At 49.6% G+C, this 13,562-nt stretch overlaps 1 protein-coding gene across 1 annotated transcript in view; it reads right to left on the bottom strand.

Moving 5' to 3' along the window:
- TTC28 (tetratricopeptide repeat domain 28) overlaps positions 1–13,562 on the bottom strand; it is a gene marked incomplete at its 5' end in the record, with an annotated part of 123,785 nt that overhangs the window by 14,774 nt on the left and 95,449 nt on the right. The window contains 7 exons of the mRNA XM_080628552.1: positions 3,606–3,746; positions 6,253–6,418; positions 8,460–8,678; positions 9,102–9,231; positions 9,510–9,619; positions 11,043–11,566; positions 11,945–13,286. Of these exons, the coding sequence (XP_080484678.1) occupies positions 3,606–3,746; positions 6,253–6,418; positions 8,460–8,678; positions 9,102–9,231; positions 9,510–9,619; positions 11,043–11,566; positions 11,945–13,286 (2,632 nt within the window). The remainder of the gene's footprint in view (positions 1–3,605; positions 3,747–6,252; positions 6,419–8,459; positions 8,679–9,101; positions 9,232–9,509; positions 9,620–11,042; positions 11,567–11,944; positions 13,287–13,562) is intronic.

The raw sequence follows: 13,562 nt of genomic DNA, 5'->3' as shown, positions 1-13,562 counted from the left end.
TGTCTGGGAAATGCAAGAACAAAGCAACGATCCCATGACAGCCTCAGAGAAAGGGGGAGAAAGCCCATGTCCTGCAAGCCTTGAGCTCAGACTGATCTGGCCTAGCACCAGCTTTCCAGGGCCTGGCTCTGCTTGCCAAGATGAACGTGGCTGGGCCTGGGCAGGAAGCAGGGACTCACCCCAGCATCAGCACAGAGCTGCTCTGGCCTTGGCACTCATCAGGACGCTGGACAAGTCAAACGCTACTCATGACCAAGCACAGCCATTCAGAAGGGCTGGGAGTCAGACTTAACTGCTGCAGTGGTCCAACAACAGACATCCATCAGGCCTGATCCTCTGCAAGCCTTCCTCAAAGAGGCTCTTCCTAGAGATACAGCCCCGAATCCACATTCAGGGCCCTGACACACTCCCAATACCGAGCTGTGGGAAGCTCCAGAAAACATTCAGATATGAGCTCCCTGCAGATGATTCCAAGGATCTGCAATTATCTCCAGAACCCACCAGTGGTTGCACAACACCCACAGACCACCCAGCACTGTGCTTGTGTGGTCTGTACTTGGGCAGCTACAGTGCTGCACCCTGCATGGAAGAGAACCACACAAATAGGAGATACTCCAATGCTGCTGCCCTATCTGTCCTCCAGAGACCCTTCTTTATCCTGGGCCAGCCAGCACTCCTGGAACAGCTGGAAAGCTGCCCAGTGGGAAAGGACCTGGGCGTGTTGGTTTACAGATGGCTGAATGTGCGCAGCTTGTGCCCAGGTGGCCAAGGACAATGGCATCCTGGTCTGTATCAGTAATAGTGTGGCAGCAGGACCATGGCAGTGATTGTGCCCTTGCACTTGGCACTGGTGAGGCCGCCCCCCGAATCCTGTGTTCAGCTCTGGGTCCCCCACTACGAGAGAGACATTGAGGTGCTGGAGCGGGGCCAGAGAAGGGCACCAGAGCTGGTGCAGGGCCTGGAGCACAGTGTGATGGGAACGGCTGAGGGACCTGGGGGGTTCAGTCTGGAGAAGAGAAAGCTCAGGGGGGAGCTGATCGCTCCCTACAGCTGCCTGACAGGAGGATGGAGCCAGGAAGTGGCTAAGCTCTGCTCCCAAGGAATAAGGGATGGGACAAGAGGAAACAGCCTCAAGCTGCACCATGGGAGGTTTAGGTGGGATATCAGGAACAGTTCCCTCCCCAGAGGGTGCTCAGGCATTGGAACAGGCTGCCCAGGGCAGTGCTGGAGTCACCGTCTCTGGAGGTATTTAAAAAGATGTGTAGATGTGGCACTGAAGGACATGCGGGCTTGGCAGTGCTGGATTAATGGTCGGACTTGATCTTAAAAGGTCTTTTTCAACCTAAACAATTCTATATTGCTCCTTACTCCCCAGTTTACCTTTTACAAATTCTCACCATGCTGCATTGCAGTAACTGCCCTTAGGGAAGTGTGTTTGACCCTCTGAACAGCATGAAGGCTGATTTTCATGTTTTCTGCAGGTGCATGGGAAGAGGACAAATTGCATCACCATGATGGTGGAGAGGTCATAGAAAAGGTGGGGAAAGTATATGCAGGTACAGACAGTGATCAAGTCCCTTGCTGGAGCAGAAGATGACCAGCAGGGAGAAAACCAGATTTTAACCTGAAAACCCAACAAAAGTCTAAGAGCTCTGAGCAGCTTAGAAAACAGAAGCTGCATTGAGACATGAGCAACTGGGACTACCCTGGGGGCTGTATCAGTGGCATCCACAGCTTAGGCAGCTATTGCCCAGTACGGAGACCACTGCAGCATCCCTTCAGTGCTTCTTTCTCCTCCAAAGCCCATGTCTTCTCAGAAGTTCCTTAAGCTAACTGCCAAACCCCCATGGTTTGGCCTTTCTAAGCAGAACTGCCCAAAAGATCTTACTGTTTTCTGCTTACAAGCCAGGTTACCTGGTGACAGCAGCCAGAGGGCACCCATCCCAAAACCAAGGGTTTCCTTTCAGTCACCCGCTTGTCGCCAGACATGGAGACTGGATGGCTCCAAACAGTCCCAGCATCTCCAGGGCCTCATTTGCTAACATGGGACCTTAACAACATGTGCAATTCCTGTGCGTGAGGGAACTTGCACTGGCCCAAAGCCATGAAAACTCCCTTGAGGATCTCCAATATTCAAGCACAAGATGTGAACATGCATTCAGCCCTGACATGAGGAATGCAGGGCCTGTCTTGGCAGTAGGAAAGACAAGCTCTTATTCTCAGCTTCAAGCAGGCCCTACTTCTCTTCATCCCCTGCAGTGCAGAAGCCAAAGCAAATAGGCTCCATACCTTCAATCCCTGCTTGTGAGCCACAGTTCTACCATCATCTGAAGCACTAAAGCAGCAACAATCCACTCAGCATTGACCTACAGCTACATAAACTCACTCCAGTACTAGCTCCAGAAAAAACATTGCACAGAGGAGGTGAGCTGGAGCATAAGGCTGCAAGATCAAAGCTTGTGCTCTAACCATTCAATCCTGTTACTTAACCAAAGTCTAAGAGCACAGAAATGCTCCCATTTCATTTCTTATCTCTTCTGCCATGTGCAAAACAGACGTGGCAATGAGCCCCCTGGTATGCCCCATCTGCAGGCAAAAGGTGGGCAGGCAGGCAGGTCATACAGCAGTGTCTTCTCATTCTCTTCATCTCAGTGCTCACGGTGAGATGTCAAGGACATGGTTGCTTCTAGTGCTCCTCTCAGTGCTTTTGTGAGAGTGCTTTTAGTTCAGTGCCCAAGTTGCCCCATCCCTGAGCTTCTCCTAAAAGCTGCAAACCAGTTACCTGACAAGGCACCCAAGGTAAGCTCCTGGATGTGGGTTCAAGGGAATACACTTAGCTCCTATGGAGCAGAAAGACACAGGTGCTGCATGGCTGGCCTCTGCAGTGTTCCTGAGGATTAGCATTCCCTGAAGCAGGATCAGATCATACTTCCCCCTGTAATCAGAGGGTCATTCTCCTGTCCTTCTAAGCCTGAGGAACTAGCAAAACATCCTGGCAATTCTGGGGATCTGCCTGTTTGATCCAAACCTCACAAGTACTCAACAGTTCAACCTCAGTGCAGCAGCTCGAGCAGAAATGCATGTGGAGTCTGGGAAGAAAAATCAGGGCAGTTGTTGGTGCCAACAGGCAGCTCCCAGTTTCACAGGGATGCTGTTACAGCTCACAAGCTCCAGCAATGGCTCACAGCACTGCAGGCTGATCACATTTCTTTTCCATCTGAGAAAGGCCTACGGTATCCTGCATTCCCAATCCATGCTGGAGCACAGATCCAATCAGAAACCCTGTGGTGCATCATGAACACAAAAGGACTGAAGGGAAAGGCCTACGGGCCCCTCTGCTCAGAAGCGGAGGGGGCTGCATGGTACTAACATACAAACCTTGTTCTTAAGAAAGATGCTTAATGCTCCCTTTACATCCACACTGTGAAGAATGGATGCATGAAGGACAGTACCAGTTTGCTGCCTTGTGCCCCTACAACTTGGAGCAACAGGGAGAGCAGGAGCAATGACACTGGCTGCACCCTAAACCTGCCATTAAGAGAAGCCCATCACCAAGACATGTCATTGTGCTTGCTGATCCCCACAATGCAGTGCTGTATTCTCACCTGTTCAAGAGGTTGTTCCTGCTGACCATCCGCAGGAAGCCAGTCGGGTCAGTCATTGCATTCAGTTTGTTATTCATCTCCTCAAACTGCTGGTCCATGATATCCCCAGCTTCGCTCTCGGTCTCGCTGCTGGCACAGGCTCTGCAGGGGAACAGCAGGGTGAAGAGCTCATTGATGCAAGACAGAGCAACAGCTTTGTGACAAATGCTCAGCCAGGCTGAGGGAAAAAGCTCTTTAAACAAAACCTCAACCAAATGCTCTCAATTTTGCCTGGTTTGCATCACCTCCTCCTGTTAAGACATACAAGAGAGTAACAACCCCATCCCCTCCTCTTCTCCTGGGTTCTTCAAGGTTTAAAGAGCGGCACACACTGATAGAAATACAGGATCCAAGCTCCCATGCACTGACAGCATTATGGAAGGTAGTGGCACTGAAATTTGAACACACAACTACAGTGAACTTAAGCAAGCAATGAACTGAGAAGTCAACCAGCAATTTTCACATGTGCTGTATGTATTTAAATCCCTCTGGTCTCTGCTAGCAGGCAGAGAACAGGTTCCAGGCCCTGCAGATGATAGCTGCTCCTGGGGTCTGGTGTGCTGGAGCACAGTGGCAGTCAGCAGTGCTGTAAGGAAGTGCCTGATTCACGTGGGGAAAGGGTTTCAAAGCAGAACATGACCTTTACCCACACCCACATGGAATACACAAGATTTGTTTAACTCCCTGCATATAATTGTGAAGTGGGGAAAGAGCTCCTGCCTGTGATCATACCACACGAGCCCCATGATCTCAGAGACAAGCATTAAACCCAGAATCCTTAACCAAAACCATACCACTACCATCACCATGAAGAGAGCAGGAAGACGACATCACAGTAAATTAGAAACTCATCCCTAAACCTAAAGACCGAAGGACTCTCTTCACCAGTAGGAGAATCTGTGGTGATAAATGGTTAATGGGACTGAAAACAGTGTCTGCAAATCTGTTACATGAGGCCTAACTGCAGATTTCAGTTGTGTATATGCATGTCTACAGGGTGACATTCAACCATCAACATGTGGAGACAGATATAATCTTCTGAATCACGCAACCCTGATGCTTTAGGAGACGGGTAGATGGAACCAATTCACTCCTGATTTTTTCCCCCCTCTTGTCCTTCCTGTCAGGATTCACACCTTAGGGTGAGCAACTCTGTTCTCCCAGAAAGAACAGAGTGCTCACAGTGCAAGTGCACATTAAGACAGAAGCATCAACATCAGGAACACATTTGCAAAACCCAGGAAACGAGAAGGCTGGAGGGAGCAATTCCTGCGTTTCCTTTAATGGGAATCACACAACTCGTTTCCAAGCAAGATTTGATATACATCATTCAGAAGGTGTGACTGAAGCTAATAGAAGCAGAAGTCTCAGAACTGATTTTATGTAAGAACCCCAAAACCTGAGATACTACCACCACCAAAGATCAGCCACTTCTTAACTGCACTACTCACGTTAGCAATAATGTCATTACAACGATCACTTGGATAGGCAGTGCTCATGGGCTTGTCGATTCTCAGGGGTTTAATATGGAGGAAGCTATTCCTCCATTTATGTCTCTTCCCTTACGTTTCAATTACTCAGCTGGCTGAGAGACTCTCTGCTTTTTCTCGGAGTACTTCATAAAAATCCCAGGCTAACAAGCAGCTTGTTACTGCTCACAGTGAAATGAATAATCCAGTCAGCAATAAAAAATATTGGTTTCCCTTCAGAAAGCCACCTTCACAATCATAAAAGTACAAACCCAAAATGCATCCAACCAAGACACAACTGTAGATCCAGTACACACAGACATGGGGATCCCTGGAGATGAGTTGTCTTTCAGTACTTCTGGTTTCCAACTGTCTCAACATGATGAATTAAGCACATGCCCACCTCGGCAGCACGTGTTATTTCCATCACTCAGTGCACACGTGAGATTGGTGGGTAACTGCACGAAACGGCAAGCTCAGGTCAAGTTCAAGACAGAGAACATAAGTCCAACATGACTGCTGACTGCAGGCTTGCTGTGCCAGAGTCACTGGTTTGGCTGCCAAAAGCAGCAACTCACCTGTCCATGCCCAGAATCCACTATAGATATTGACAGTATTTCAATCACACAAGGTCTGCCTTAGCTGGACTCCATCCTCGAATCTCTTGTCTCACTGCATGACTAAATCTCATCCTCTCCCAACGGCAATACTAAATGCTCAGGGATCCTTCAAAAGAATTTCCAGACTCCAATGTCATGCTCAGATAAAGAGGCTCAAACACCACATTCACCAGGAGTTTTCAGAATTGTAGTATAGATTTTTTAAATCTGTTTTTATCTTGTATCATCACTTACAAATAATCAGTGTCGTGGTTACAAAAAGCCATTTCACCCAATATAGAGATTCATTACCCAGCCTATGGGTTCAAACCTTACCTGCATACACCTATAGAGACACTTGGAGAAAACAGCCATACACAAGAAGATAAAGCAATATTTTTTGTTGTACAGTGAAAATTTGCCCCTGCTCTGACTCTCAGTTCTCAGACTGCTCAGCCCATCAGCTCAGCCCAGATTGCTGTAAACTGCTTTCAAGGGGAGAGTGGGAACCAGGATGTCAGACTCCCCATCCCAACATACCGGGTGTAGAAGGATTCCACTCCCAGGGCCTCCCGCACACTCGAGATGTGCTGTTCCAGGGCAGAGTTTGTTACTGTCTGCAGGGTCATGCTGTTGGCTTCATGGAAGTCCCCGGCATGTTCTGTCAGGCTGTCACCCAGATAACATTCATGGAATTTCAGAATTCCTGCAAGGCACCAGAATCACAGGTGATTTTTGCAGGGCAGACACAGTACTCCCAGCAGCTGGCTAAGAAGGTGGCACAGCCCCAAGCATTTGGCATTTCCAGGACAACTGAGGCACAGTATTCTGTGCCATGGCTCCACAGGGCTTTCCCAGAGTTCTCTATTAGAGCCTGGCTTTTAAAATCTGGTTTTGTACTTTGGAGATGGTGGCTCAGAGGTACAAAAGCAGAGCAGTACTTTTATGTAATGCTCAGAATGTATTTGCTATTGCAGCACTCTCATAAATTATAAACCAGATCTTTCATACAAGCACCTACCAGAGTAATTCACATTTCAGTAGATGTACATGAAAAATGCTTATTAATAGCCTCCCATCACATAAACTGAACACACAAGGCTGAAATGCTGAACAGGAGCATTGTTACTACAGCAGAGTCTCCTCATGTCACACAAAGATTTTCTTTTCACTCAGATGCATGAAAATACATTATATACAAAGAAAGAAAAAGAAGGATTAATGCATAGTAAGATATTAAAAGACAGCTTTCCACAATGGGTAAACCAGCTAAAGGACACTCAATGTTTTGCTAAGAATTCAACTATTACTGCAAATAAAACCTCTCTTCACTCAGACTGGCATATCCTTCCTGATACAATTAATACTACAGCCTGTGATCAACAGTAAAGGCTGCTCCGGATGCCCTGTTTGCCTCAACAGCATAAATTATTGAACCAGTTAAGAAGAGAGGAGGAAAAAGGAATAAAGCGACTCCTGCAGCAAGAGCAGCAAATAGAGAATCAGTGAGAAGGCTCTAAGGGTACCATCTCAGTGGGATAATGAGGCTCTTGGGTTGTCACAACAGCTACGCTCTCTTGTCAGCACTAACAGAACAAGAAGAGGTCATCAGGGCTGGGCTGGAATCACTGCTAAAGAGCTCCCCAGCAAAGCTGCTCAAGTGGAACCCTTGAAGCACCACAGCCCCTCTCCTGCCCAACACCTGACAGTGGCTTTCAGGAGGCAGTCACCAACTCACACACTTGAAGAGCGCAACTGTTTTTTATCAAGACCCAATGTGGGCAAGGAGAAGACTGGTCACAAAGCCTAGTAACAAACCCCATACCTCTGATCCACATAATTTCAGTAAGCTCAGCTTGATATTAATACTAGAGAATTACTGACATTTTACTGTGCAAACTGCAAGCCTGAAGAGCCAGTTAGAGACTGGCTGCATAGCAGGACACCACCGTCTTACATGTGTACATCCAACATTGCAAAACGCCTCAAAAAGCACATCTTCCAGTCACTGTCACCCCATCTGAAGTTAGGCAAATGTCAATATTTACTTCCCTTCACCAAGCATTTCTGGTGCAATCTCAATAGTGCTTTTTATCGCTTTAGCTGTGTCACGGCAAAGGGCTGCAATTATTAAATTATAGCCAGAAAGAACTCATGAAAATTTGCAGTCACCACTTTACTAGATAATGAAGAGCAGCTGCCTGCAAAGAGCCTTTCAAATTAATCCTCCTTGCTTCTCTGTGATAAGTATTCCCACATTCAGATGAGGAGAATTCAGAGGATCAGGCAGTTCAATGGCATATCAGGAAGTGGGGACGCCCTTCTGTTTTCTGCAATCCACTTCAGTGAATAAATGTCAAAAGCTTTTGGAAGGATAAAGCACAGAAATATAATTAAAGTAGGGATTCTTATGCATAGAAGATTCTGACAGAGCCAACATACTTGGAATCTCATTACTGCTCTGCCCTGTAGGAAATATATACAGATTGGAGGCTGAAAATGGAAATATTAAACACGTGAAACATTTCCATCTCCAGGTCAACATCAAAGCCCTGAAAAAGCACTTTTATGTCATTATTGCTGCAGCTATGCCACAGTTTTCAGTCTATTCAGCTTTAAAGTACTGGATAGAAAGGATTCCCTTGTACATTCACTCTGTTCCCAGACTTATTCCTAGGTACAAATGGTACAAAACTCTCCCTTTGTAAGGCTTGTTCACAGGCTCTCATCTCCAAACAGGACCTCACCTGCCCCAGGAGCCAGCAGCCAGCTGTACAGATAACCTGCAGCCAGTGAGTAGTAGAGAACAAGTCCCCTCTGGCCATTCACTGTCTCCAGGACCTGGTCAATGGTCACCGGAGAATAGGGGTCAGAGTCCTGCTGCCCAGTCTGACGTTCCACGAGCAGGTCAGCAAATGCCCTCGTTCGGCCTCTCTCTGCTACTGCCAATGCTTCATCATGGTGACCTGAAAAGACAAAGTCATCTCGGACCTGACACCAAAGTGGTGTGCAGTGCAATGTGCAGGAACTGGGACAGCTGCTATCCCAGCCTGAACTAAAACCTGAGGAAGCAGAGTCACAGCACTTCCTTCTGAAAAGAGTGGCCTTTGCCTTGGAATACAGTTCCACAGATCATCTTGGCTGCAGAAAATAACACAGTATGTGGAAAATGAGTCACATAAAAGCAAAGGAATGGAGGAAGCAAGAAAGAAGATCCAAAGGTGCCCAAAACCCAGACCAGGACAGCCTTATTTATGCTCTGGCAAAGAACTACTGTGGTGTGATGGACAGCTGGGGAGTGAAGAATGTAAAATGAACATGCCATGACATCAGTTGAGCTCTTGGCATGAGCTTGGAATTAAGACTCACCATATGATGGCATCTCTTACCGAGACTGACAAGTACTCGCTGCAAGGCCTGATAGGAGGATGTCTGCAGGTCAAAGAGTGACAGCTTGTAGTCTGTGCTGAGCTGCACCTCATGCCGGATGGTTTCAAACAGCGCTGAGGCCCGGTAGAGCTGGGAGGGAAAACAGCCACAGTCACATCCCTACAGACACAGCACAGAGCCCTGGCTGGGGGAGCAGGAGGATCCAACACACCCTCAGGCAGGGGCGGTCTGCCTCGACCAGCCCCTCAGGATGGCAGCACCCCAGCAGAGGGGAGGTGACTTCAAATGGAGCCTGAGCCTGAGTCAGCTCCTCCACAGGATGCACCAGACATTCCCTCCCCTGAGGACAGGAATGACCCACAGGGCTCCGAGGGCACAAGCCACCAGCACAGGCAGAGCAGGTATACCTGGTGCTGAGACTCCTCCAGGTTCCCACTCGCCCAGAGGGAGAGGCCAAGGCCATGACGGATTTTGGCTTCATCTTCTCTGCGTCCCAGCTGCTCTGCCAGCCTCAACCCTGAAAGGAGTCAGAGGGAGAGAGGGCTGAAGGCGAGAAGGGCTCCGGCAACCCAGGGGAGCCCTTCTGTGGGCTCACGTGGGCCCAGGGCACCTGTGGCAGGCGGGAGCTGGAGCAGTTCCCTGAGACACACTCAGTAAGCCCCTTTGGGAAGTTTGACTTTCAAACCTTGAAAGACACGCAGACAAAAATCACACTGAGCTGCCAAACAATGCCATAAGAGACACCTCCTGCCACATTAATGACTCATTTCCCACCAGCTTTCTGGCAGGCTCTGCAAGGTTCATGTACCGAGCCACAGCACAGGAGAGGGTCCTGGCATGAATGATCTGAGGCTCATTTCACTTTCAGCAGCACCTTGTGTTGTCCCCACTTCCATCACACTCCAAACCTCTCACTTCCACAGGCCCTGCCAACAACAGGGATGCCTCCTCTGAGGCACCTCAGGCTTCCCACAGGTGGGGAGCAGGGCCCTGGCATGCAGCTCGGCTACAGGCAGCCTCAGCAGGCTCCTCAGGAATCCTGTCACACAAGGAGAAGGAGCTGTATTCAATTTCTCCCAACTGAACTGAATTCCCTAAGCACACAGAATGCTGCCAAGGCCAGTTTCAGGAAAACCAGACTAACTGATGTAATTAATTCTTCGGCTTCCAGCTTCATACGCTCCAGCTATGCTGCTCATCTACTTCATCAAAGAGCCACCACCTTGAACAGACACTGTTTGCATGCTGGGATCCCCTGCAACAGCACAACTCCGAAGTCAGTGCTGGCCCTGGGGCTCAGCAGCAGCAGATGGCTCCAGGACTCTGAGGACCGAACCTCCCTCACCTCCCTATCAAATACAGCTTGTTCCCACTCACATCTTAGACGACACTTACCTGCCTGGTCTCACTCCCACCTGAACACAGAAGGAAAAACCAGGTGGCTATCAGGAAGGCACACATCAGTTAAGAACTTCTCTTAGGGTCAGACAGATCCATCATGACCTGACGTGACGTGGTTCTCCAGAGCCAATTCCTGGTATGCAGTGCTATTCTTAGAGAATGTTTACACCTTCTAGGCTCAGGGACAAACCAGCTTTATAAAGAGACTCTGCCAGGCACAGTCTGGATTAAAGCTCAGAGCTGAGGTGCCCCAGGAAGGCACAGATCATGCCTTGCAATGCTTTGTCTACAGGACACCAGGAAGGCTCTGACTGACACAATGTGCTGACCACAACAGTCTCCTTGGACAGCTGCTCACACGGATGGTCAGCAGTAGCTACGATGTCTGCAATAGCTTGTGCATCAAAGGCCATTGCCAGCCAGACACATCCTTTTAGTGCCACGCTCATAGCACCTCGCTTCCCTCCATGTCTGCAGGTTTCCCTCCTATCCCCCCACACCTATCACTGCATGTTGTGCTCCACAATTCAGCTGCTTACCTTCCTGCAGGTACATCACAGCCTGAGAGTAGTTCTGCAAGGCATGATGAGTCCTCCCCAGGCTGCTGTAAGACACAGTTTTGGCTACCAGGTCGTTCATCTGTGCTGCAATGCTGAGGTGCTGCTCCTGATAAACCACTGCCCTCTCATAGGTGCCCAGGGACTCATAGGTCAGGCCCAGGTTCCCGTAGGCTCGGCCTTGGCAAGCAGGGTTGTTGGTCTCCTCCGCAATCTGCAGGTCCAGCTGGTGGTACTGCAGGGCTGTGTCGTACTCTCCCATCTGCTGGTAGACGCCACCGAGCCCACAGGCAGCATCGCTCTCCAGGGCCCGGTCCTTCATCTCTCGAGCAATGTTGAGCTGCCGCTCCAGGCAGGAAATGGCTTGCTCATAGTTGCCCAGCTGGCTGTGCAGGCTGCCCAGCTCCCCATACGCCTGTGCTTTGTTAAATGCCTCCCCCAGCTCATGTGCCACTACAAGCCTCTTCTCAAAGCACACCAGAGCCTGCTGCAAACTTCCCATGGCCCTACAAGGAAAGCAAACAGCAGCATTTATTTTGCCAGTATTTTCCTGAAAGAAGGTGTTCTGTCATTTTCCCTAGAGGCCAGCTCAGGCCTTTCCAGCCAAGACAAATGCCCCCTCCAGGAGACATCCCCAGCACCTTTGAATCAACCTCCTTCTTCTGCCACCCTGTGAACTTCTCTTCCTCTCAAGGCAGAGCAGCATCAGCTTTGTAATTTGAGCCAGTAGCACAGTCCTCAGCACCCAGAGGACTCTTACGCACTCCTGTGCCACATCCCCATGCACGTGTACAATGGCCACACAAACACACCACATCAGTAACACAGTGCACCCGTTTGTACTTCCCCATTTGTCACTGGAGTATGCATGCAGTGCTCCTTACCTGTGCCCATTGCCCAAGCCCCGGTAGGCCTTTGCCTGATCTTGCATGCGGTTCAAGCTCTGAGCCACAGACAGGTACTGTTCATAATACTTGATAGCTTCCTCAAAATCTCCCAGAGCCTCGTAACAGTCTCCCAGGTTCCCATATGCTCGGCCCCGATCTAACACAGACTCATTGCCACTGAGCTGCTGCAGCATGGCCAGCTGCTGTTCAAAGTAGCCAATAGCCTCCTCCATGACATTCATGTTCATCTTGGTAATGCCCATGTTACCATAGACTTGGGCTTCTACGCTGGGATCCTTCAACTTCTGCCCAAGCTCCAGCTGTTCTTCGTAACATTTGAAGGCCATGGTGTACTTCCCAAGTGACATATACACTGCGGCAAGGTGCCCGTGTGCTCTGCATTCACCCAGCATATCTCCCAGCTCCTGGTACACCTCCAGCTCCTGCGTGTGGTAACCTAAAGCCTTGTCACACTTCTGTACCATTCTGTATGCAGAGCCCAAGGCTGCGTAGGCACTGGCTTCCAGTCTCCTGTCTTTAACATGATGGGCTAAGCTCAGCTGCTGCTCATAAAATTTTATTGCACCATTTACGTCTTTTTTACAGACAAAAATATCCCCCAAGTTCCCCAGAGCTCGGAATTTGGCCTGGGAATTGTTCAGAGACTGAGCCAAGGACAACAGGTACTTTTGACACTCCTCTGCTTTGCTGAAGTCCATCAAGGCTTTGAAGGCCAGACCCAGGTTGCAATAGGCTTTAGCTTGGCTCAGCTTGTCATGAAGATCCTTCGCTAAGGCAAGGTCCTGCTCGTAGTACTTAACAGCTTCCTCATAGTTCCCAAGGCAGTAATGGGCGTAGCCAAGGTTATGGCAAACCTTCCCCTCCCCTTCCATGTCCTGCAGCTCTGGGGACAAGCGCAGGTACTGCTCGTAGTAAGGGGCTGCCTGCACGTACTCTCCTCGTGAGCAGTGGAAGTTGCCCAAGTTGCTGAGGGCCCGTGCTTCACTCTGGATGTCTCGCAACTCCCGGGCAATGTTGAGATGATTCTGGTAGTGCTGCAGAGCACGGTCATGAGCACCCAGTGCTTGATAGGCAACTGCTAAGTTCCCGTGTGTGGATGCCTGGGAGGCACGGTCATTGACTTCCATGGAGATCTGCAGCTCCTGCCGGTGGTACTTGACAGCCTGGTCATACATGCCGAGCGCGTTGTAAGCATTGCCCATGTTGCCATAGGCCCGGCCCTGGGCTGCATAGTCGCTCAGCTCCTGAGCTATGGACAGATGTGCCTTATGCAGCCGCAGCGCAGTGTCGTAGTCGCCTTTCATCTGGTGAATGATTCCTGGAAAGCAACAGAGACGGGCTCAACAAAACCACTGCTCCACACAAACCCTTGTGCAGGACTGCGCCATGCCCAGGGCTCCCTGCAACCCTGCCCTTCCCCACAGCACCCAGTGCATCGCCAGCACGGCCCTTCTCACGCGAACCACTTCATTGCTCCTAACAGGCACATCCCAGAGCAAGTATTACACGTCAAGCACAGAATCACAACAACTGCACGTCTTGGCTTATAAAATGCCCATTTTCTGTTTTAAGCATGCTACTTCCCCTCACCCCC

This window comes from Psittacula echo (genome assembly GCF_963264785.1).
Source record: "Psittacula echo genome assembly, chromosome: 13".
Taxonomy (NCBI): domain Eukaryota; kingdom Metazoa; phylum Chordata; class Aves; order Psittaciformes; family Psittacidae; genus Psittacula; species Psittacula echo.
This window is presented reverse-complemented; position numbering and strand designations above follow the sequence as displayed.